The sequence below is a fragment of the Sturnus vulgaris genome, chromosome 3 (assembly GCF_052056855.1).
Source record: "Sturnus vulgaris isolate bStuVul1 chromosome 3, bStuVul1.hap1, whole genome shotgun sequence".
NCBI lineage: Eukaryota > Metazoa > Chordata > Aves > Passeriformes > Sturnidae > Sturnus > Sturnus vulgaris.
In genome coordinates, this window is record NC_142245.1 from 30,547,013 (window position 1) to 30,573,527 (window position 26,515).

The 26,515-nt window shown below is 33.8% G+C and overlaps 1 protein-coding gene across 4 annotated transcripts in view; it reads left to right on the forward strand.

Moving 5' to 3' along the window:
• Nucleotides 1-26,515, forward strand: part of KIF6 (kinesin family member 6) — a 151,544-nt gene that overhangs the window by 25,822 nt on the left and 99,207 nt on the right. For all 4 annotated transcript variants that reach the window (XM_088161276.1, XM_088161277.1, XM_088161278.1 and 1 more), the window contains exons 6-10: nt 528-657; nt 8,580-8,786; nt 13,722-13,865; nt 18,076-18,162; nt 21,173-21,276. In XM_088161276.1, the coding sequence (XP_088017402.1) occupies nt 528-657; nt 8,580-8,786; nt 13,722-13,865; nt 18,076-18,162; nt 21,173-21,276 (672 nt within the window). The remainder of the gene's footprint in view (nt 1-527; nt 658-8,579; nt 8,787-13,721; nt 13,866-18,075; nt 18,163-21,172; nt 21,277-26,515) is intronic.

The following is a 26,515-nucleotide window of genomic DNA, read 5'->3' on the forward strand; positions in this document are numbered from 1 at the left end:
AAGAAAGGGATAATTTACAGTTGTAGTTACTACCATTTAAGAAGAATGAAAAGAGAAATAATCTTAGCAAATGCAAAGTTATTAGAAACATGTTAACTACAGATGTGTTGATTCTGAAATATTCCATGCCTATTTGTACGTCAAAATAATGGTATGCTTCATGTATCATCTGTACTTGGTAATAGCAAACAAACCCTTGTATTATGTATTATTTGTTTGTGATGCTTTATCTAATCTGTTACTCTTGAGATGTTACTACATCTCAGTAAATAAAAATTCAAAAGCTTTCTCTAAAACTTAGTTTTCTTATATTCCTTTTCTATGTGAAGTTTAGGAATAAAGGAATAAAAAGGAGGTGACAGTAAAAAAAGAAATCAGCACTTTAATGTGTATCATTTATTTTTCATGTTCTTTCATTATGATTGGGTGTGGGATTTAGACCGCACCTTTTAGGTGCCATCAAAATGAAAGTATAAAACATTACAGAAAAACTCTAGCTTTCACTGTTGTTTTTATTTTCCATGTAGAAAAGTGACAATAATGGAAGACTCTGATCAAAACATTCATCTGAAAAACTTGTCTCTTCAGCAAGCAACCAATGAAGAGGAAGCCTTAAACCTACTCTTCTTGGGGGACACCAACAGAATGATTGCTGAGGTGAGATTTGCTGCTCCAAATCTTTCTTAACACCACCAGAGTTAAAATGGTCGGAAACATCTCTCCTCCTCTCTCAAATAAGATGTATGTTTTAGAAGTCCTTGGACATAAATTAGTATCCTCTTTTTGAGTGTATTTCCACAGTGAAATTAAATAAGCATTTGTCTGATGATAGTGCTCCGTAGTGGATCAGATTGGTAGCTCTTGATATCATAACTTACTGAAATTCAAATAAGTAGAATACAAAAATTCTCATAAACTACAGACTGACTTTTGAATGTCGCATGTATCAACATACACAGACATGTAAAGATAAGAAAATATGTCCTTGCAAAGCATTGCCAAACATTCCCAGTGAAGTTTTTTCCTGGAAGTGTTCAACACCAGGTTGGATGGGGCCCTGAGCAACCTGTTCTAGTGGAAGGTGTGTGAGGTGTGAGTGGACTGGGGGTTGGAACAAGGTGATTTTTAAGGTCCCTTCCAACTGAAATAATTCTATGATTCTGTGATTAAGAACTCAATTGCCTTTGAAGAAATTAATATAAGTCCCCACTTTTTTTTCTTTTTATTGCATCAACACGTGGTGTTATGTGTAACAACACAAAACAACCTCCCCAACCAAACAAAAACCCCCCAAACCAAACAAATAAACAAACAAAACTCACCAAAACCCCAAATGGTAGTTCAAAGGAAATTCAAAATAATATGTGCCAATAACATAAGGGTGTTTTTACTGATTCTGAAAAATTCAAATTAAATGTTTCCATATCTGACACTTGTAAGTTTCTTTTTTCCCTTGGATGTGGAATGTAAATATAAAAAGTGTATTATATAATAGGAGCACTGGCAATGTGTCTTTACTACAGTAGAGTTAATTCTCTTTTAGAACTTTTTGGGTTTTCTTCCTCCATATTTCCAAAAGGATATATCAAAAATCATTGACAAGAAAGACGCTTAGAGTATATGAATAGTCAGGTAGTTCTGTGTTCCAGCTGGATGACCACATACACCTGAGCACAGGGGAAGAAGCATTTGATTACAAAATGTAAATAGAGAACACAAATATTTGTTCTTTCTCGAGGATGATTATTTCAAGTTATATTTTGGGAAGTAGGAATATGTTAAAGCAAGAGATAATCAACAAAAAGGCTGCTCATAAACCTGAGCATTGAGGCAAGGAACTGCTTCATGATATTGAAATAGAAAAATTGATACTGTGTGGAGGAGAAGAACTTGACAAAGTGTAATAGAGGAGAAAAGGGTTTATCTAGAGATTTAAGAATGAGGACTTGTGAGATAAAACATAACTTCTCCAGAGATCCATATTTTTAAATCTTGAGTTATGATAATACTTTCTGACGTCTGAAGATTAGAACTGTCTTAAGTCTTAACCTTGAATAACCCTTCTTTGAAGAGTTGACTATTTTTGAAAAAAAGAATGACAATTTAATTTCTGCTTTGCCTATGCTATGCAGTCTAACTTGTGGTTTGTGGGTGCACTTTTCCCTCATCACTGATTGTGCTAAAAAGAAAGTCATCACAATATTAAAAGTATTTTATAGGCAAAATTTCTTCATTCCTTTATTCATTACATTTCAGAACCTAAGGGAATGTTTATAACCAAATGCTTCTTTCCTGCATGTAACTATATAGCTTAAGAGAAGGAAAAAAGGAAACTAATCTAATTTGTGCCAGTTTGTTTTATTAGGCAATGTAGGACTGGTCCTTTGCTCTAGTTTTGATGTGTACTGTGAGTTGTGGAACTGGTAAGATGGGAGACATTTGTGCACTGGAAATTCATAATGTAAAAATCCAAATAGGAATTTTTTGTCTCATATTTTGCCAGAGAGAAATAGGCAGAGATCAAAACCAAAAAACTGAGTCTTTTGTTGGCAGCTCTACTGAATGCAAGGACTAGATTTTTGTGTGCCTTCCAATAAAGCATTTTCTTGTTACAGTTGAATGCAACAGGTTATAAAATCTGAACTTTTTTCTTATCTTTTCTATCTGTTAAGACAACTTTATTATTTCAGTATCTGAAATGTATGCTGAGGATTTAAAAATCAAATTTGCAATATAAGCAGTTGGTAGCAACAGCATCTAAAAAAGCTTCTGTGTGGAAAAAAGTGTTTGGCCATTTAAGTAGTGTTGGCAAAACATTTTATTTTGGTATATTAATCATGTATCTTCACTGAAGTGGTATTTTCTAAGTTCTTGTGATGGAAATCTCATATGACTTCTGTCTTTTGAAGTAACATGCCTAAACCACTGTGATTTTGAGAATTCTTAGTGTTTTTTTAATATTTCTCTTAAAACAGGGGAGTAAGGTAGCCTACCAAGGATGTGCAGCAATTTCAAAACTGTAAATCCTTTTCTGAGATTAGTACATCTGAGGACTGCAGTTGCATGCACAGTTAGAATTTATTTTTCTTCTAATGAAAAAATACTTTGTTTTAATGAGGAAGGAAATGTTTCAGTGTATGTTTTTATACCTATAGCACTCCATTTTTAAAATTTGGGATACAGTGTATACTACACAGTATTTTTTCCATCATTTAAAATTAAGTACTTGCTTGGGGCAATGTTTAAATATGTTTATTTCAAGAAAGAATGAAATTTAAAGGTTTAAGGATAGTTGTGGGGACTGACTTGTGACCTGTGAATTGAACTAATTCTATTTGTATTTATTGTACACTAGTATTCTCTTGAATAAATTTTAAAAGCCACTGGTAGTAGTGTTTGACTGCATTTTTTTATTGGATGAGACAGAAAAAATAGGATTTCAGTGTGTTAGCATATGAGATTAAATGTCACTTTTGAAAAAAATGCATGCTGTCTGGGTTAGTGCTGCAGTCTAGAAGAAATTACAACTTTCTGCTTTCCTAGGTTCCTCTTTTGTGTCAATTGTTAACTTATTTCTACTCCAACAAACCTGTTATGTTATTAGCACCAAATGGCATCATTATTTCAGCAAAGGTGCTTTCATTTCCATATTTGGTAAAAAAACTACTGGTCATACATACTATGAATAGTCCTTAAAATGCTTTGGGATTTGGGAAAAAAGGTACTATATAACATAAGGCTTAACAATGTCATCACCACGGAATATTAATTAAAAGTTACCTGAGTTTAAAAGTTTCCATGGTCTAACTGTACTTGTAATAAATATGGAAAGATAAAGCATTGCTTTCAGGAAGTGATTGTACCTATTCTGATGCTTATATTTTAATAGCAACAATTTTTCAATTTCAACTATGACAAGTGTACCTACGTAGAACTGAGGAGCCCCTTCACCTGTAACATATCATTTAGAAAGGAAACTAAAGACATACTGAGGTCTCTCTCATCTATCAGATATAAAGACAGGCACCTCCTATTCTTCAATTTACGTGCTCTTCCTTATAGCATAGTTCTGTTGGGACCGGTGGAGTTTTTATTTAGGCAGAGATATTAATCTGAACTGTGAAATGACTGTAGCTGTCAGAACATCATCCTACAGATACTCCTCTGATTGTAGCATGAGATTGGAGAAAATTGATTTGATATCAATCTTGGATGCCATTAGTACTTCCTTTTTTTCCTCTTGCTCTTCTTTGAAAAGTTCAGAAGCAAAAATCTTTAAGGAGAAAAAGAAGCATTCCTTAAAATTAAATTTTGTACATTTTCACTGAGACATTTTCTCGAAAAACTGTGAACACTCAGAATCAGTCTTTCTTTATGAATTGGCTAGTCACTAATTCACTCATACGGGAAAATCATGTTCTGTTGTCTAAATATTTTGATTCAAGGAAGAAAAGATTCCACTGGAACAGTATAAGTTGCCAAGTGGAGATGGTTTGCAATATGGGCTGAACAACTGCATTTATCACCTGCAAAATTGTTTTGTCCCAGTGGTCCTGAACTCTTTCATGTATTATCTCTGTCAGGGTGTTTTGGCAGCCATAATCATCACATTATTCTTCCAGATAGTAGCAGCTTCTGTTAGTCTAATGGTGATTTTCAAACAGCTTTTCATATGTCTTTGTCCTATTTAAGAAACTTTTTCTTTCTTAGGTCCTCAATCCTTAATAACTCTATTTAGACCAGTAGCATCCATTTCTGGCTATTTTTAGTGAAAACATTTGTAACAGCAGCTGCAACAAATAAAGGGTTTGGGAAATACATACATTCCTGTATAAGGAAGAATTCCTGCAGTGTTTTGCTGATTTAAGATAGGTAAGAATTAGATTAAGATGGACAACTTAGGTTCCAGCAACTTTTTGGATGGTTCTTGACCTTGTATTCCTTGGCAGAAATATCCAACTCAGAAGTTTCTTGCAGTATGACTATGATGTAGATTCTCATTTAAGTAGAAGCCGCTTTCTTGCAACCATTGTATAAATAGATGTAGTAGTTTAAGTCACAAAGATTCTCTACAGTTTATTTAATTTGAGCGAACACAGGTATATTTTGCCCTGGGAAAAAACAAGACTGGCTTGTATGGCTTGAAATACACCTTGTACATATTTTCGATGATCGAATGAAATGCTGATGCCTAACCAAGTCATGATCTTAAATGTTACTGAATGTATCCTTTACCATGCCACAAACAGGCAGCAGTAGACCTGGCATTAAGTCCTTTGTAGTGTTCACATGATATCACAAAGCATCTGAAGTCTGCTTATGCGGTTTATGATGTCACAGAATTCCTGGAAAAAATTATTCTTTGTAAGTAACTGCTGCTCCTCAGTTGTTCTATATATAACTCTCACAATAGCAACCATCTGCTGAGAACCAGGCCACTCCTCTCTTTCTTTTTTTTCCTTCATCACATCAAATTAGTGTGAGGATGATTTCATATACATATGGTTTGAATACTGCTAACAAAGCCAACATGAACTCTGAAAACCACTAAAGGAACATTTTAGTAGGTTCTGAGACACTGTCCAGAAAATGTTATTTGTTTTCAAACTTTCTAAACAGAAGAATGGTGATACTCAGAAGTTGCATATGTAAGATAACAATCAAATAGCAAAAGAAAAGGCTTGTTTTTGGACTGGAGATACCAGTAAATCATTTCTGTTGTGTGCTTTACATCTACATGTCATAATAGTAGCAAAGTGTGGGGGGATTATGCAATTAGCATTTCATGATCGCTTCCCATTTAACAGTTTAAATTTTATTGCTTTATTTTTCTGCAAGAGTTCTAACTGAGCTTCCTATATATGGGAACTGCAAATCAGAGGGAATCATACTGCAAAAAGGAGTATTGGTTCCTTGATTAAACCATGGTTCTACTCTGAAGAAGGACTTTACAAAAATATCAGTTTGGGATTCTAGCCAGTGACTTCCAAAACAGCTTCACTCACTTTTTCAATTTCATGAGAAATAGAAGCTGTGGAGAGAAAAGCAATGGAACTTGTAGTGACTAATCCAGCCAAATCTACTTCGAATATGCAAAATAAAGTTATAGCTAGTGCATCGGAATAGACAATAAAAACCTAGTAGAGTAAATAGTGCCATGTGCTTTTTGGAACTCAGTATCCTGAAATTATTTTCTTTTAGGATTTGAAACATTTTTTGCCTCTGTTGGCATTAATGGGTGTGACTTAAAGCATTTTTTTAAATACATGAGGTTTTGCTACAGCGTGAAACTCAAGTTTGCTTAAGAATGCTTATTCAGAAGTGTGATGATTTCTTCAGCTTCTGTCATAGCAATGTTTGTTTTGTGCTTCCACCTCTGCTGATATTTTATCTGGCTTAGACTTATCTGCAGTATGGTGTTACTGATGCCATGCCTGTAGAGCAAAATGCCCCTTAATATCAGTTCTGTCAAGGAGAATCTCCTTAAATATTAATTTTGTTGTGTTTTTTTAGCTCAAAAAAATAAAATATCCAGTCCTGCTTCACAGAGCTGCAAATAAAAAGAATCATAGCTGTCCTAGTAAAATAAGTGAAACTGGCTCTGATTATTCATGGAATCAGAATTGCTGAACAAAGTACATTTTCACAGCATATAATTTTTCCTTAGAATAGCTGCATTTTAAGTAAGTTTGGGAGTGTTTTCTTGCTTGACAACTTTCTCTCGCCCTTTTTATTTCCATTCCAACGCTACAACTCACTTCCCCTTCATTTGCCCAGCATCACCTCTGAGGACAGCATAGCATGTGACTACACTCTGATGCTCATTTCACAGGATCATGAATTCCAAAATTCTTCATCTGTATATACTAATGAACAAAAGTCTTTTTTCTCTCCCTCTGAGCTTGCCTTTATTAGGGAAGGCAGCCCAAAAGAAAATACTGCTAAGGCTGAAATTTCCTTACAGAATCTTCAGTAATAGCTGTAAGTGCATGCTATTCCTGCATACCACCTACTTGTTCACATGCTATATACATTCTGCCCCAACTGTTTTCTGTAGAGGTGTTGTGGCTGAATCAAGAAACTGATCCAGGTTAAATATCCATGGTTTGCAGTTTTTCGGTTTTTTAAATCTTTTAATTTTTTTTAAAATTTAATTTTGAGTTGGATCAGTTCCCAAAATCCATTTGGTTGGGGTGGCACCATTAAAGCTGAAAAAAAAATGAGAAGTTGAAGTGGCGACAGTTGAACCAAATGGTCCATATTAATCCAGTTAAAGGACTGTTCAGTTTGCAGTCTTTCTGTTAAGAGCTGTCCTTTCTGGATCAATAAGGCAACATCTTCAATATAGGCCATTTTAACATCTGCAGTGCTGCATGCTAAAGCAGATTATGTAAAAAAAAAGCAATATGTTGGTATATCTGGCCTGAATCACAGGATAGGTCTACATAAAAAATTACTGCAGATTAACAGAGGAAAATAGTAGAGACAAGAGATTAATGTAGACAGTATAGCCAGGATGTTCTTTATTACTTTTTTCAGCAGCTATAAATAAATATGGATTTAGTTGCTGACTCAATTATATTGATTTATTATTTTACTACTCTATTTTTTGCAGGTACAGCATTTACATCCTGAAAGCTATGTAGTCATACTTGTTATAGTTTATGAATAAAAATACTATCTGTATGCTAAAACTTTAATCTCCATATATTCTCTAAAGCTTTAGCTGTTTATAAAATGAGGATAATGAGGGGTTATTTCAGATTTAAGTTTTTAACAATACCTTAATACAGCTAAGCAAAAGGTTATTTAGATGCTTAAAGACAGTTTATAAGTTTTTAAGGAAGATGCATGTGTGATGGCATATGGTCATTTGAAATCTAAAGTTAAATAACTGGGGGCTGTTTAAAATCCTCAGTTCAGCAATTCAGATATATTGACAAAACCTCTGAAGTGATGGTAAGACTGTGCATCACTAAAAATTAACAAAGAATTTCCATGTTTTAAGTTAAGGAACTGTGGCTGTAGCTATTCCCAAAAAAATGTATTTAAAGCCAAACATTTTATGAAAACTGTCATGCCACCTAAAAATCTGGTACTGATTTTGCCAAGAGAATTTTTTTTCATAAAAGTAATAAGGCAAAAGTTTAAAGCCTTATAGGAAGTCCTAGTCCTCATTACACTGGTAGCTACATGTCAGGAACAAAAAATAAAATTTATATACCAATGGGGAAATTAATAACTTCTCAGAGATCAGCATTCAGTAACTTTCCCTCCAGTCAAGGTGTCTTTTTCTAGTATTCCTCATGTAGTAAGGCCACTTGTTTGGCTACTGTTTAGAGTATTTTGGAATAACCTTTGTTGCTTGCAGTAAAATTTGTCAAGTTTAAAGTTATCCAAGTATTTGTCCAGAATGTGAATGTCAGGTAAATCCTATTGGGTTCTTTTTGCGTGTTCATTGCAGGTCCGATAGCTAAAAAATCAGATAGATTATTTCAGTTGCCAGATTATTGAGCTATAAGAAGCTAAATTTATTTATCCACTGAACATTGAGAGTTCTTTTCTTCTTGCCATTGTAGACACCAATGAATCAAGCCTCAAGCCGATCTCACTGCATTTTCACAATTCACATCTCCAGCAAGGAGCCTGGATCTGCAACTATCCGACGTTCCAAGTTGCATTTAGTAGACCTTGCTGGATCAGAACGTGTTGCAAAGACTGGAATTGGAGGTCACTTACTGACAGAAGCCAAATATATCAACCTGTCATTACATTATTTGGAGCAGGTAAAACTGAAACAGAGTGAAACATTTCTCCCTTTACTAAATTCCTATTTAACAATGTTTTCCAATGGTTCCAATCAAGTTTTCCAATTGTTTGGAAAACTTGATTCCAATATTCACTTAGTTTTAGGATATTTATTGCAGTGTTTATTTTTTTTTAATAATTACTGAATTGATAGGTCTTCATTTAAAATAAAATATTTTAATTTATGGAAAACTTAGCAATTAAGCAGTAAGATTTTATTAGGTATACAGGGAGGTATTTCCAAAGTAGTTTGCTTGTTTTCTTTGGAATACTAAAGATTATTTACGGGATTGCAGCTATTTCTCCTAAAAGTGTTGTTCATAATCTTCTTCCCCTTCCACAGCTGGGATCAGAATATATCGCTGAAAAGAAAGTGTTTGGGCTTTATTTGGTTCAAGCATTGTAATATAGTAAATTATTAGGTTCTTGTTTCCTGTGTTGTTTTATTCTTCTACCAATTTAAATCTTTGAGCTTTTTGAGACAGAAGTTATCTTTGGTAATGTATTTATGGAGTGATTACCATGATCAGATTTATTACAATAGAACTCATAGAGACAATAATGATAATAGTGATAATGAATCACCACAAATCTTTGTCATTCAGCTGTTGTTACTGAAAAGATTTAGCCTCTTGATTTGAAGAGTACTAAAATCTCTATCCTTCTTATACTGTTTTTTAAAATTTTTCCTCTTTGAAAAAGGCAAATGTTGAGCAAATAGATTGCTACTAACTAATCTTATTAATTTAAAAAAAGATTTACTTCAGACAGCACCAGTGAAAGGAAACTTTGGAGATAAAAATTTCCAGTAGAAAGATTTGGTTAATTATGATGATTATTATTAATGTGTGTTTTGTAATAATTAGATAATTATTATGTTCATTATTAAAATTAATTATTTTAGTACTATATTTTAAAAAATACTTTTAATACTCAAATATATATCTCTCTCTGACCTACCATGATGTTTTATATGTTTGATGTTTATGATGCTTACCAAGTTAGGGTAAGAAACACTTGGCTATGAATGAAATCTCTTTTGTGAATGCTGTGCTATTATGTTGCAATTACTGATGATTTTCAAGTGTCCATTTCAGATCTCACACCTCTAAGAGAAATTAATTTCTTCCTAAGACTGAATATATAATATTGTTTTCACAGTACAGCAAACTGTTCATGTTGCTAGAAATTAATTATTTGGGGGGTTCTGGTGGAGGATAAAGTATTTTCTCCTAAGGCTTCTTTAAAAATTTTTAGGAAAACACATAGCAGGTCTGTGAGGCTGTCTTTTAGGGGGACAATTAAGTGGGATAGGGAGAACGAAAAAGGCTTAACTCCAAAATTCAAATCTGTTCTCTTTAATTTACATTATGGTATATGTGCTATTTAGTAAAATATACAGTTGAGGAGATCATTAAACCTGAAAATTTTATGGGTGTGTATATGTGAAAATTCTTTAAAACAATGATAAGCAAATATAACTGTTCTACTTGCTGGGAAAATATTTTTCATTTTTGTGTTACGTGTTTTCCTGTTAACAAAAATAAATCTCTTGGATTTCATTTAATTTATGATCAGAGATATTTCATCTGTCAAAATAAGAAGCTTAAGGTACAGCAGGTGGCAGTCAGTCATTTACTATCACACTGGATTTTTTTCATGCCCCTCATTTGTTTAAATTTTACCTTGAAGAAAAATGTCTGTATTTGAGTTGTACTCAAGGGAAGTGATAAGGATCAGTGACCCTAAAATGGATGTCTTCAGTGTCATACAAATCATACTCAGGATCCCTTCTTATTTATTGCATGATTTTTATGTATTTAGCAGGGGAAAATATTATTTTTTTCATGCCACTTATAATTCCTCTTTTAGAGAAATACTATTGGAAATAGACATGTTGGATTCTGTCTGGGATTGTGTATCAAGAGATATTATTTCTAATATTGAATAAAAGACCACCAAAGACAGTAAAAATATCTTTTTGTTCAGTGGGAATTGAATCATTCAATGCTGAACTTGCAGTGAATAATATTAAAAATGTCTCAAAATCAGCTTATTAAAATTTTCAACTCTTTATCTGTCTAGTGGTGGTCTAGTGTTGATTTATGCCATTTTAAAATACTTTTCACAGTAAATAGTCATGTTAAATTAGCTATATGAGAAAGCAATTTTCTGTTACCACACTTGATCTACTTGTTGAATATCCACAGCATGTTAAAAAGGTTTTCAAATAAATCTACTGCACTTTTACTCCAAGCGACCTCTATGTCTAGAGGAAAATATAGTTTCAGGCAGCTGATCTGAAATGATAGCAGGAATTTAGAAGTCCTTACTACCATATCTGGGTAGCTTTTTTTGTCTAAGAGATGTAGTAAGCATGTTCTGGAATTACAACTGCAATGTAACTGTGCATATGTAGATATCCCCTTATGATACAAATATATAGAGGATCCTGGACCAGATTTAGAGTTGCAAATTAACATTTGCCATTGATTTGACACTATAATGGAATTATTTCCCCAAAATAACAGGGTACAATGTTCTCACTTCTTAAATGAAGACATTTGTTAACCATCATTTAACACGTGTTCCATTTATGGAATGTTGAAAGATTTTATCCATTAGCGAATGGTTGCTGCTCGTATTTGCCAAAGGGGTTTTTTTAATTGATTTTTGCTTGTTTGTTTGGTTGGTCTGGTTCGGGTTTTTTGTTTTGGTTTGTTTTTTGGTTTTGTTTGTTGATTTTTTTTTTCCATAAAGACCAGAGTTTAAGCTTCTAAACTCTACTAGAAATGGAAGTGGGATGGGAAACATAAAAAAACCAGACCTCTGAAGCAGGAATATTACTTCAGAGCATGTGAGACATTAAACAGCAAGATAGAGGTGTACCCGACAGTTCTGTTTCTGCAAGTGATGCACCCCAAAATCCCCATCTCTTGAGTATTCTCTGAAAATATGCTGGCATGAGATACTGGTGCAAATCTGTTCCTTGCAGAAAGGATGTGGGCAGAGACAGGGACTCTTGGGCACACTTCAGATCATGTCAGAACAAATTGCAAGTCTTGCACTTTCCTTCATGCTTAGCAGTGTTTCCACATATGTCAGTGGAGTTCTTTATGAGTGATTGTACCTGCTCTATGTTTCATATAGGATGCAACTTTACAAAAGTGACGAGTTCTGACAGCAACTAGGCCTAAAAGTGCTTTGTACCACCCACTCAAAATGAAACTTTCTGCTTTAGTGATATTATTAAGCTTAAAATTACAATTATTAAAAAAATAATAATAAAATCCCCCTTTTTCTATCTAAAGGACAATAACACCTTAAATGAGACAATTTTCTGATTATCGCATCTGGTGCCTCTTAGAGAATCCAGGTTCAGCTTGTGTACAGGTGGACTTTGTCACATTGTCAAAGAATATTACTTCCTTCTCCTTCAGCTTCTCCTCTTTCTGTTCCAGATTCCTTGATTGGATTGTAAAGATTGAGTTAGTGATTAAGGTGAGGTTTTATTAATGGCACTTTAGACTAAAATCGTCTGTGTTATGGGACTGTACCGTGACAGGGCAATGGGTTCTGCATCATGAGAACTGGTGACAGCTTTTCAGTGTTAGTGTGGGAGGGTTCAGATTCTAACTGTGCTGCAGACTTCCTGCATGAACTTCAGAAAAAATTAACTTCCCCATAACAATGTTCCCCACTATAATGGAAATAACTTACCTTCTCTCTGGCTCTTTTCCCTTCTTGTCTGTCCCAGTTATGGTCTCTGTGTGGCACAGGCTGAGAATGTGCTTATTAATGAATGTGCTCGACTACTATGAGCTTTCTATGCAATATTATAAACCCACAAAACTTAAACGTGTTTCTATATAGCAAGTTGTAACATATGAGATTTGAAAACCTTGCTTTGGGAATGGGTTTCCAGATTCCTATAAAAGATAGTAATTTTCTTATTATGCATTTGTATCTCTCAGGGCTGCCAATGTAAGATTTATGGTTTTAACTTTTCACTTTCTGAAGACCATTAAGAGAAACCAATGCCACAAAAAGTCACTACTAAGTTTTCTAAAATAGCAATTTTTGTAAATGTAGCATAAATAAAATATACACTGATATGTAACATTTATTAAAGAAAAATCAACTCCTAATCATTTAGTAGAGCTTGCACTATTCAAATAGCTAAAGTTTTTCAGTACAGTGCTTGACCAGGTAACAGTTCAAATCTTTTTTATCACAGGACATCATGGGATAATCTAGCTTTTTATTTAATAATTAGGTCCCATAATGTAAACAGCTGAGGAGGGAAACTGAGAATAGTAGGTGTACAATTTCCTTTTTGGCCAAGGTATATATATTCTAAACTGAATCATTTCTTTCCAGCAGTACATTGTAATCATGCACCCTTTTATTTGTGCTTTGCTTTCCAAGACATTTTCTCAGAAATAAATGTATTGTACCATCTAAGAAGTGTGTGTTTTAAGAATGTGTAATTTTAAAGCATGCTTTAGAAAATATTGAGGAAGTTTTTACTTTAATAGTATCCATATTTTATAGTTATGACAAAAACGTATGAGGAAGATTTTCAGTAAGTTCCTATGTCTTAGGAAAACCTGTGGGTTTGAGTTTATCATGTTCAGTTTCCATGTTGCTGAGAGACTGTAAGGCTAGGCCATGATAAAATTTAATGTATTTGGTTTTTCAGGTCCAGCTCCTACAAAGACATAAACATGCTGAAATTTAACTTGGAATTCTTTCAGTAAAGCCAGTGGGTTTACAGCTAACAGTGGGGTGCATAAACATTGTTTCGTTGTGTCAAAAATTCCTGAGCAGATTGGATTTGTTCTTTATATGTATCAAGCATTAATTAATAAACATATAAATTTAAAAGTCTTTTATTTTTGCAATTGTTTCAGGTAATAATTGCCCTTGCAGAGAAAAACCGGTCCCACATTCCTTACCGAAATTCTATGATGACCTCAGTGTTAAGAGACAGCTTGGGAGGAAACTGCATGACTACCATGATAGCAACGCTTGCAATGGACAAAAGAAACATAGATGTATGTTCTTTCTATCTTGAGCAAAAATCTGCTACTTCTCTGTAGATCCTGCTCTTTTGATTTTTAGGATAGATTAAAATTCAAGTGTTTAAGCTTTTATTCTTATGCTTTTAAAAGAACATTTCAATTTTGTTTCTAGGAGGTAATTTTATCAGTGGAAATTGCTCTAGGATATAAGCAAATACTTTAGAAAATGTGCTTTTTCTCTAAATAATCTCAAGTCAAGTAGCAGTTGAGAAATGACTTGCACCTAGTAATGAATTACGCTTTTTTCCAGTTTACTGATTTCCTGGTAAATAAATTTTTGAGACATAAAAGTGCATTTTTACTGAAAACCTTGCTGGAGCTTCTGTTAGACTTCTTTGGAGTGAAGATTTTATTGATTATGATAGACAAATGGAGAGTTCACTAGGAAATTGAATTGGGGAGTTAGTTTGGGATTTATAGAAATTTTTCAAATATTTTGCGTCCTGTCATCAATTTCCTGCCCTGGAATTATGTGTAGTGATACTTTCTTCTCTTTGTTTACAAAAAGGTCTATAGTTTTTATCGAAGGGTTGTAGTGAATGGGGCTACATCTGGCTGGAGACTGGTCTCCAGTGACATTCCTCAAGGGCCAGTTCAGTTCAATACATTCATCAATGATCTGGATGCAAGAGTTGAGTGCCCCATTAGCAAGTTTGCTGATGATACCAAACTGACAGAAGGCCTTGCAGAGGGATCTAGATAGATTGGAGCATTGGGCTATGATTAATGGGATGAAATTTAACCCGAGTTCTGCACTTATAGTGGAGTAATGCCCAACACAAGCATAATTTGGGAGACCAGTGGATAGAAAGTAGCCCTGTGGAAATGGATCCAGGGGTGCTGGTCAGATGAGCATTGGTCCCAAGCAGCCAAGAGGGCACCACATCCTGGGATGCATCAAACACAGCACAACCAGCAGGTCAAAAGAGGTGATTATCCTGCTGTCTGCCATTCCCACCTTGAGCACTGTGTGCAATTCTGGGCCCCACAGGTTAAAAAGAATGTGAACATCCTTGAGTGCAGCCAGAGGAGGGCAACAAATCTGGCTAAAGTCTGGAAAAAAAGTCCTGTGCAGAGCAGCTGAGGAATTTGGGCTTGTCTAGTTTGGAGCAAAGAAGGCTGAGGGTGACCTCATTCCTCTCTGCATCTCTCTGAGGAGGAAAGCAGAGAGGGAGGTGTTGAGCTCTTCTCCCTGGTATCCAGTGATAGAATGTGTGGGAATGGTTCAAAGATATGCCAGGAAAGGTTCAGGCTGGACATTAGGAAGCATTTCTTTGAAGGGATGGTCAAACACTGGACCAGGCTGGTGAGGTGGTTGATGCCCCAAGCCTTTTAGTATTTAAGAGGTGTTTGGACAATGCCCTTAACAACATGCTTATACTTGGTCAGGCAGTTGTACAAGCTGATCATTGTAGGTCTCTTCCTACTGAAATAGTCTGGTCTGTTTTATTCTAAAACATGTAGCAATGTGAATACATAGAACACTGCTCAAAGCTGTTTATAATCTGTTTATTTCCTGATTTTCCTAACATAAAAACATTCTAATATGAATAAACAAGAAAAGAAAAACTATTTAGTCTAAGACTGTTTTCTGAAATACAGTGGAAAGCATTATACTCAAACCATACTTTATCTAGTTATAGACTTTTTCTTTAGAAAAGTGGACTTTGCTGTTAAATGAAAACATATTGTTCAGACTTGAAAACATAATTATGCAAACATATTATCTGGTTACAAATGCAGCTGGTAAGTTTATTAATTTTATTTTCAGCTCTGAGATCAGAAGCCTTTCATAGGTCAGTCCATGAGGTGTGTGTATCTCATATTGTGTTCTAGATTTCTATTTTGGAAATATTTAGATCAAGCAATTATCCAGAATAAGCTATGACAGTTTTCATGGTTTTACTTTAACATGTACTATTTACACAACAGATCTTATTCTTCAGTCCTCCCAAAAAAAAAAATTAAATTAAAAAAAATCCCTTCCTTGCTTCCCAAAATCTGAACTGTCCAAGTAATTTAGGTAGATGAGGATCTAATATGTCAGAATAATATAAAAAGATAAGTAAATTGCTAATCATCAGAAAATGTCAGAATTAGGATAGGTGCATGAGTCATTATCCATAGCTATGTTAAGGTTGCATGTTGGTTGATTTTTTCCACAGTGTACATATCACTCACGAATGATGCACAAGACAGAACTACCCCCAGTATGAAGTTGCATAATAAAAGCCACGTAGTTAAGGACTTAGTGTTGTTTCTTGTAATGAAAACAATGAAGCAGAGAACTCAGAGTAAGAAAGGGCACTCATATGAAGAGGACAAATAGATTATTATCCTAGAGAACTAGATTATATTCCTACTTCTACCAATGAGTTTGCACAGAGTTTCTTCAGTCACTGCTTCACATTTTTTGTGCTAGTTTTTTGGAGTGCTTGGATGAAGATGTTGATTCTGAATTGTAGATATATTATTCAATATAGCTGTAACTGAAGCGGAATGGAAGCTGTTTTGAACAGCAGACCATAGAATGATAACAACTGAATATACCTTTTTGGTACTTTTGACTTCAGTTTCCATTCTGTTAAGTGTAATCATTCCACACACTCGCAGCAAAGAAGGTTACGTGATTGATTCTTGTAAAGCCCTGAGGTGCTGTGATGATAAGCATGGTATAAAAATGGAAATTAGATATCTGACTTGATTACCATTTTGATGGCATAGAATAAACAAATTGTAATCTAGCATATTGAACATTGAGAACTGAATTGATTACCTACTCATTAATTTAACATGTGCTGCACACTAAACAGGGCAAAGAGATCTAGTGGAAATGCATGAGTGTGTACTGTACATATAACTATACTTACTGTATGTATAGAACTTAATTAAAATCACATTGGCCGATCATCATTGCAAAGGAACATCAGAAACAGACATAGAGCCCAACTAGTACTGTATGCAACTCAATTGTAAAGTCTTCCTTTCCTTCGTTTCTCTGTGTATGTATTGTGTCTTTAGTGAGAAACGTCTTTTTTCATGTACCCCTTATTCAGGGTTCCAAACTGAAACCTCCAAGCACTTAAAGATACAGAAGTTGTGTGGGAAAAGGTGTCTGAACATAATATTTAAACTGGTATTTTCTTATATTGGAGGACTGAAAACTGCAGAATTGCTTCCATTCTGAAAATCAGTTCTCTTACATTAATGAATTTAGGGACTATATACAAATTCTCTTTTAAATGCAGTCTGTCAAATCCCATAAGGGTTAACCATACAGTTTCTCAAGCATCATTTAAATTCCTTCTGCCTAATATTCTGTGTTTTATTATTTGACCTAACTGGAGATAATTGCTGGGTTTTGATTTACTAAATATCTAAGTCTTACAGCAGGGTCTGGCATTTAGATATCAGCTGATCTGGAATGTGAGAACAATGTGTATCAGGATCTTTGATTTCTTTCTGTGCACAGAAGTAGAGTACACAATGGCTGTCACAGAGTTTCCCCAACCAATTCAGTCTTGCAACTTTCTTTTTTTCTGCCTTCCATTCTTGCAAATCCCCATATTAGCTCATCTGACATTTTTATCTGGTATCACAGTTCCCCTGTATGCCTCTCAGTTCCAAGTCTCCTAACTTTTTTCTCAGTTGTCCTGTATTTCCACTATTCTTCCCTTCATCTCTTTTCCCAGCTTCTTTTATATAAAATTACCTAGTCGCATTTTCTCCAAAAAAACCAATCAACAGCAACCAAAAAAACCCAAAAAACAACAACAAAAAAACCCACGCCAAAAAACCAAAATAACAACAAAATCCTAACTTTTATTAGTTTTCTCTTTTTCTCATCATTCAAAGGTTATTGCCTTCTGAGTAGCATGGCTTTGTTATGCTATGGTTCCAGCTGGGGACTTACCTGAAACACAGTTGGTCAGGGGATAAACTGTATCAATAAAATATGCCCTATGATTTAATAGTTTTATATGCCCCTGTCATTAATATGCTAACCTGATTTTCCTTGAATATTGTTATTTTGGAATATAAAATGATAGAATATATCTGTAACATACTCAAGAAATTGAAACATTGTTTAATGGCTTCATTAGCAGTCTGGCTGCTTACCTGGTGCAAAGGTAATTGGAATTCTCTTATCTTTTCTTATTTCTTTTTCTTTTTTTCCTTCCAGGAATCTATATCAACCTGCAGATTTGCACAGCGAGTTGCTCTTATTAAGAACGAAGCAGTTCTTAATGAAGAAATTGACCCCAGATTGGTGAGAGCATTGTCTGGAGACTAGGGGAATGTTGGGGATTTTGTACTGAAATGTCCAATTAAATTGTTTTCAGATGCAAGCTCCAAATTTTTTTCTATAAAATAACTGTCACTTTAACTTTTTCTTTTGGACACAATTATAATTTAGTGGATCTTTATCAAATCTCTAAAGCCTTTCTCAACTCTTAAAGCATCTGAGGAGAAATTGTCCCTTTCATTATCATATTTGTGGGGTTTTTTCGGAGTGATAATTCCTAAATCATAGTCACAGATCATTAGATGGTTCTAGAACTCTTTAAAAATGTACTAAGATTGCTAGTCACTTGATGAAGGCCCACAGCTGCACTGAAAAAATTTGTGTATTAAAAAGCTAATAAACATACTGATACTGAGTCATTCCCTGAAATTGAGTTGAGGACCATTTTTGATAGGAAGAAAGAACTCTGTGAAGTTGCCATTAGGAAAAAAGAGGAAAACAAGAAAAGGAGACAGAAATAACTAATTATATAGCGAATTATTTCATTCATTGTTACATCATAATTAGAATACTTCATTTACTGTTAATAATCTGCTTTTATTTCTTCTTGTCTCTTGTTCTTGAAGTTCAAAGGGAATAGAAGATCCTTGTCAGGTTTTTAGCTGGTTTTCTTTTTTATGATTTTTTTTTTCTTAAGCAATTTCTAATGGTAATAGCATCACAGATTAAAAAAAATGAATAAAAAAGGCCAAAAAGTAAACCCAGTAGGCCTTGAACAACTTCTTCATTTCTATCTCTCTGTTCGTTTTTTCTTTCTACATAACTTTCTGGTAGCAAATCATGCAAAACATTTCTTCCATGGCCACAGAAAGCTTTGATTGAGGTAAAGCACATGCAAGCTCCTGAACATTTACTACATCCTGTGGAGCTATACTCCACGAGTTTGGTATGTCTCGCTCTGCAGGATCATTTAGCAAGCAAAGCAAAAGTGGACTCGTGAGAGTTAGAAAACCATCCCCTCTTGTGGAAAAGTCAGGGGAACACAAGTACCTTGATTTTATATGGCCCTGTGCTCATTATGGAATTTGTTGCCCATCTTGAGTATATTCCCAGGATGCCAGCCTATTATTCAAAGAGCTGGATTTAAAATTCTTTTCATAAAAAACAGATTTTATTGTAATAAAATAATTTTATGAAAAATAGAAACATCTTTTATTGGCAGTATCTATCATCTGTGAGTTGAATGCATGCTTTATAAAGGGAGTTCACAATATCTCTTGGTGGATCTGAGTTAAGTCAGATTGTTGTGTAAACTTTATTCTTCATAGTGGAGAATTCCTGATGTTTTATCTTACAGAAAAGATGAATTTGTACCTGTTGTACTTTTAAGTGCTCATCTTTGAACCTCTCTCACTCATGGCTAAAGGACATAATTTAAACTGAAAATCAAGGTCTTGAATTAGACCTCATCTCTTCTGGAGTTCATGTAAAAATAGAAATGAAGTTATTTTGCTTCTGAAGATTTTTGTTGGTATTAATAATACTTGAAGATGAATCCTCTACCCATATCCTGAAATTGGTATTTCTGTTGTTATCAGATTGAAGTTAATCGTCCTAACAAATTTAAATATTGAACAGACATATTACTGTGATTCAGCTGTCTATCATTTTCCATTCCAGCCCGAAATTTAATTTTCTTGACTCAGTAGCTGGCACAAACTATGTCAGAGTGCAGCACCAAAATGAGAAAATATAAAGTTGGGGTAAAATATTTGGCCTGCAGTATTCTCTGAATGTTCTTGCAACATCTCTAATTAACAGTTGGCACTTTAGTAGATGATTATATAAAATATTAAGTTAGACTTTCATACTTCATTGTAAAAGATAGTTAACTATAGGTTTAGAGTTAAAAGAAATAATCTTATACATGTTTAAAATAATTTGATTTTTAAAGCAAAAATTTAGGAAGTTATGATTAAACTTAACCATTAAAAGAAATAGAAACGTTTGAAGGAGTTTTAACATTCAGTGAAAATATGTGTCATTGATTTCAACAATCTCATTTCTGGAAAGCACATGCAATCGAGAGTGATTAATTTTTCCTTGAAAACATTCTTCTCTTGGAAACTTATTTTGCACATAGAATCAGTGTATGCCTATCTACCTAAAAATATCACTGGCCTACTCATACATTTATGCCATATAAAGGGAGGCTTCAATAAATGATCAACCACAAAGTACCCGAGAATGTGCTCATTCATGTCTTAGACTTAGGTAAATGCACATTGACCACTGGTTTTATAAAACGTGGCTTTGAGAGTTTAATGATAAGTAAAATTTAGTTTTATACAGACATTTTTTCCCGAAGCAGATTCCAACAGTTCCTGGAGTTTAAAAATCTAGTTCAGTTTTCCACGTAATATTCTCGCATTACCATTCATTAATATAATTTAATTTCAGTAGATTACTTTATGCCATCAGTTTGCTGCTAACAACCTAGCTAGCTGATGCATCCTACAAGCACAGTATAATTCTAATAATAGTGAAATGTCACAAGAAAAGGAAAAAAAGTTAAGATTAAAATTAAGATAGTGTTTTGAAACTTCTGTTTCTAAAAGGGAAAGCAAAAAAAAAAATCACTTTTGTTATGTAGTTGCCCTTTCTCTAACAAAGATATTAATTCTTAAATGTGTTTTCATCATTAAAAGGCAAAACGAATGAGTCAGAATTATCTTTTTATTCCTATGTCAAATTATATTTCTCTTTTGCAAAAATCTTTCGAACTTTTTCTGTACAGCCAAGTCTTCTAACACCAGAATTTACTTAATTTGGAAGACTTTTCTTGGGTTTATAAATGGAAAAAGAGGGGAAAAGAGGTGTTTGGTGTATTTAAGGCATTTTGACAGTTTTTAGAAAAGAAACCTTGTTAAAAAAAAAAAAAAGAGAAAACTAAAATATAATAGTTACCTAAACTCAGCCTTCTACTGCAAAAATCATAAACTAGCTATTAAATTGTATGCCTTGCTGTTTGTAGATGATTGTCCAGCTGAAAAAGGAGATCCAGGATTTGAAGGATGAGTTGGTTCTGGTGACTGGCAAGCAAAGAACATCAGAGCTTTCCCAAGAAGAGCTACTTCAGTAATGTCTTACATTGTTTTCATTTTCTTCTTTTATTATTATCCTTTTCATCAGTTTCTTTATTGGCATAAATATTTAAATTCATTTCAGAGTTTTAAACTTCCTTGAGTGAATAATAAAGTGGAGTTAGGTGCCAGTTTAGAATGGCAGATTTCCATGAAAAGCTCTGTGAGGCTGCTGGCTATGTTTTTGCAGCCTCAGCATTGAGGAAGTGAAATGAAGTAAACGCAAAGGATGGGAATGCCTGTCAAATGCCAGGCAAAAAGAAGTGTTGTATAATAGGGCAGAATATAAAACAGTCTCTCTCAAAACTGAATATGCAATCCAAGTAGAGTTCAAAAAATATTCTTGTCCTGAGAAGTATCCTGCTGCAGTGTTAGTTTGACATAAACCAAAAGAAATCTCACATTTCTATTCCACAGTTAATAAATGTCTTTAAAGCCAAATATCTTTTTTTTTTAACTGAACATGCTGTTGAAATACAGTATTAATTCATATAAATATTGTAATATTCTGCAGCTTTTGGTAACAGATCAGTACAGCATATAAGAACATTCTATATATAATGTATTTACTTAGTTCTAAATGTTCACAATAACTGAATTCAATTTCCAGGCTTGAAAAATTGATTCTGTACTATGGACCTATTCAATTGCTGTACCTCATTTTTATAAAGAAAGCAGTAACTGCCTAATTTTGTTTGATTAGTACCTTAACAGTAACCAAACTGAAGCTGAGGGAATATTTAGTCTTTAATTTATCAAGGGACTGGTCCAGAAGACCAGTGCTAACAATTTCCCCCGACACACGGGAGAGTCTGGAGACATGAGGACAAGCTGCTACCTTGGACCTTGAATTTCTCATGTCGATTTTTGTCATTATTAATCATTTACATCAGCAGTTATCAGTATATTCTCCTAACCAGAAATGTCCCTGCAGCTCCTACTGAGTTAATATATATTTATCATGTGCCCAAACCCATGGGAGTCAAATGCACAAATAACATTGCACTAGATGTGAGCAAGACTAGCCATAAAAAGAAAAGTACCTTTCTTTTTCATTATATGCAGAATTAAATGCCCTTATCGGTTGGTTTCTTTTTACCCTGGCAGAAAGGTAAAAAGAAACCCTTCTTTTTGCTCTTCAGAAGATGACTGACTCTCAGTGATTTTATTCAGACATACTGAAATAATACATTGGTTTAAATAAGTGTTTTCATAACATTATTGTAAAAATCTGTGACATGAATTTTCCACTGTGGTCTTATTTGCTGCTTGCTTTGTATAGAGAAACTGGGGTTTTGGAAATAGTTTGGATTTTCTAAGTCCACAGTCACAAATCTTATTTCCTACGATTTTTACCTTTTTGCCGTGGAAATGACAGTTTTATAAATAGGAATGGGTTATAAATAGTAATGGATTAATGGTTGATTAAATTTTTCATTATGATTGTGCATAAGAAAACTAAGAAGGTACCATCTGCATACAATTGCACTATAGCATACATCTGGGAGGCCTGGTTTCAGAAATGTGACTAAAATGTGTATTAGTTGTATGTTTTTCCTTTTTATCTATGTAGCACAATATATCATGCATTACACTATCAGAAAAGATTTTTTCTGAGATCATAACAAGGAATTTTGCATCCCATTACTCCAGAAAGAAGCAGGGTGGAGACTTTAATGAGTTTCTACCTACATTAAGTCACATAATGAGAAATAACTTTCAAGGACCTCAGCTACATTAGGTCAATGCAAATTTTAAGGTTTCTGAATTTATGATTTATTTATATTTATTCAGGCTCATGTAGCACATGTATTCATTATTTAGGAAATAAGTTCTTTCTTTGATCAAATACTGTGGAATTAAAACACAGAACAGCACTTAAGTACTGCTGACTGGGATATAATAATTTTCCTGAGGATAAATACTAAACAAGAAGGGCCTCAAACAGTTAACCTCATCAGTAATATAATGGCATATTTCAGGGATCATTTTCTTAATATGATTTAAAGTGAAAGAAAAAAAGGAATTGGTTGTACAGAGTTTTTTCAAACAGAGGGGCAAAGAGAAGGCTAGAGAATATCTGTCACATACCAGAGTCAGACTGGCTTGTTAGTACTTTGGGCTGCAGTTGAATGGAATGTTGGAAGTGAAGTCAATCTTTTCTAGAGCAATTCAAGGGAGGGAAAATATCAGATGTTAGGGTTTATGAGTTTTGCATTTGTCTGTGCTCATGCAAACAGAGTGCTTGCAGATAAACAACTGATGTGGCTCAAACACCCAAATGAAAATATAATGAAATGATAGGATAAAAAGCCACCACTTCAATGAAAGTATATTTTTGTGGTTTTGAGCATTTATATTTTTTGAGCTTGCTTTCATATGGCAATAACATTTGTGACCATGCTGATTTACATGTCTGAGCTTGAGGTCTGTAAATGTTCTGAGCATTTATGACAATCAGCAGATAGCATCTAAGTGTTCTGTCTCCAGTTAGGGTCTATCAACACATAACAGCCAAACTTCATGACAGTTCTGTTTATTAGGACTGGCCATCTGAGTTTGGAGCTATTCATTATCTGGAGAGTTTGTACACATTAAAGAATAAATATACTAGTGAGTAGTCCAAACAGAAATATGGACCTGGATGATGGCTGATAAAATCATGATTGACTATTACTGGAAAACATCTATGTTGGGATTCGCATCTGGTTTTGGATCTATAATGAAACCTAAATAATATTATTTATCAGGAGCCATACAGATCAGTTTGTTATGATAGGCAGAAGGAGAAAAGAAGCATGGTATAGGTGATAATGCAACATACTCTGTTTTGCTTTATTTCAAGTGACCACCCAAGAACCATTCCTAAGGGACTAGTATTGTAGGGGATTCTTTTATTATTACTGTTTTTATTATTGATGATTTTTTTTAAATGGCAAAGAGGAAAGTCTAATTAAGGTCATTATGGATTTCAAATCCTACTTAGACATTTTTGCTTAGCTAGGATATCTTCTGTTTAAACTTAAATAAACTGTATCTCATCATGTGTATATATATATGTATATCTATATAAATAATTCAAGTTTATGTAGTTCTTTTCCAAATTCTTAGACTTTGCCCGAAGTCTAACTGTGGTTAATTTTATTGCAAATAATTGACTAGTAAGGAGAAATGTTACAAAGGATAGTCTTATTAAAAATGGATGTGTTTTAATTCTTCTTTTTCTGATTCATCATACATATTTTAACAGAGGTCACACCAAAATTAATCTGCTGAAAGTATTCTGATCCTTCTGATCCTGGTTTGGTGTTTTTTATTCTTTGATATTGAGCACAGATAGTCAAAGGTAAAAAACGTGTCAGTGAAAAACTCCATGCATTGAGTACATATTTATTTTTTTGTCCCACACAACACTTTATCTCAGACACTTTTCAGTAGAAGACAGATGCCAAAATGACACCAAGTCCAGTTGTGTACATCTAATATTTTTTTAGTCTAACATAATGCTTATGGTATTGCATAGGTTTTTTTGTTCTCTACATATGTTGCAGGAATTAAATGTTAGTGATTGCCCAGGAAAAAAGTGTTAACAATATGTGAAAATTATATTTTGTATGTTTCTTGACTAACTGAATCAAGAAATGCTGAAAATTTCTTGCAGCAATGAGTTTCATTCCAATTTTTTAATTCAGAGCATTCCAAATTAAATTGGTGGGCTACTCAATGCAGCTGGAATTGCTAAATATTTGCAGGTAGCATAGGAATAAGCTGATTTTCATTCTTGTTTTTTACTCAGATAAATCAAATAAGTGTCTTCAGGGATTTATTTTAATTTTATTTTTTCATTTAATGGAAGGAAAAGCTCTATCAAATAGGCTTTCCTCATAATTACTACAATGTCACATTACCATTCATTAAATTTAAAACAAAATGGAAAACAAATGCTCTTGACTTTTCTTGGGAAATGGTAAATTATAAAATGATGCAGTTTATCAGTTGTGTGACTAAAGCTACAGCTCTCTGGAATTCAGAATTCTGTGTTAAATGGTGAGCATTTGCATTACTGCATCATATTTTTTATTTTATTATTTTGTTCTCATAAATGTTAAACATAGATAAATTCTTCTGCTCTCATTTTGTTTATCTAAAAGGCAAAGCTTAAAAAATTCAGCTAGACTACATAAGTGGATCAGAATGTAGTTCATAAAATGCTTCCAAAATCTGAATTGCTTGCTTTGGATCTTACCTTCTACTTCCTCAGCAGTAAAGGGCTGATCTAAATATTTCTTTGAGCTGAAGAATTAGTTTCATATTTAAGGGGGAAAAATTAGAAAATGAGTTCTTTGAACTATTTTTAAAAAGTAGAAAGTAACATCATACATTGAAAATTCAAGGAAATTGTACTCTTTCAGGCTTCCGCATTATGCTTTAGAATTGAATTAAATTACATTCAAATTATTTTTTTTTTTTGTGAATTGTACGCCAAAAGTAGAAGGGAAAGTCCTTTTTGCTTGAATCGTTCGGGATTTTTTTTTTTTTTTAGTAATTTAAATGAGCTCACTAGCAATTTACAGCATGTGCACAGAAAGTCAGGATTTCAAATCAAGGTCCTATGTTCCAGAGCACCCACGCTTCCAGAGTTTTTGCCAGTTGGAAATCGCTAAGAACAGGACCGGAAGTACTGCCTTAGCACTTTAATTTATTAATAACTTTACCTTATTTCTTTCAGATACATATGTTATTACAGACGCTTCTATTTTTTACTTCAACAGTCATATATTGTTCATCTTGCTCAAGTCCTGGAGATCTCATTACTTCTGTCTTTCATTTTTTCTGTTTCAACATTGTGACATCTGTATGCTATCATAGTATTAACAATATTACACTGTTGTACAATATAGGGCTTTAACAGTTACTCAGTTAAGCTGTTGAACAAATGGCTTCCTTTACAAAGCAGAGCAAATGTTCATATTTGCTGATGTCAATGTTCAATTTCATTTGCAAGGTGGAAGAAATAAAGGCATATGACCTTGCCTTTTGTCAACACAGCTTTGCAGACCATAGATCTGTGTAGAAGTTAGCAGACTGACCAACATGAGCTGTGTAGGCAATATTCAAGAGAAAACAAGCTACCTTAGCTATAAAGTGGTCTTAAAATGTCTCACATTAACTGCTTGCTTAGATGCCTGATTTAGAATGCTATTAAATCAATGTATTTTTGTAGAGGACGTTTT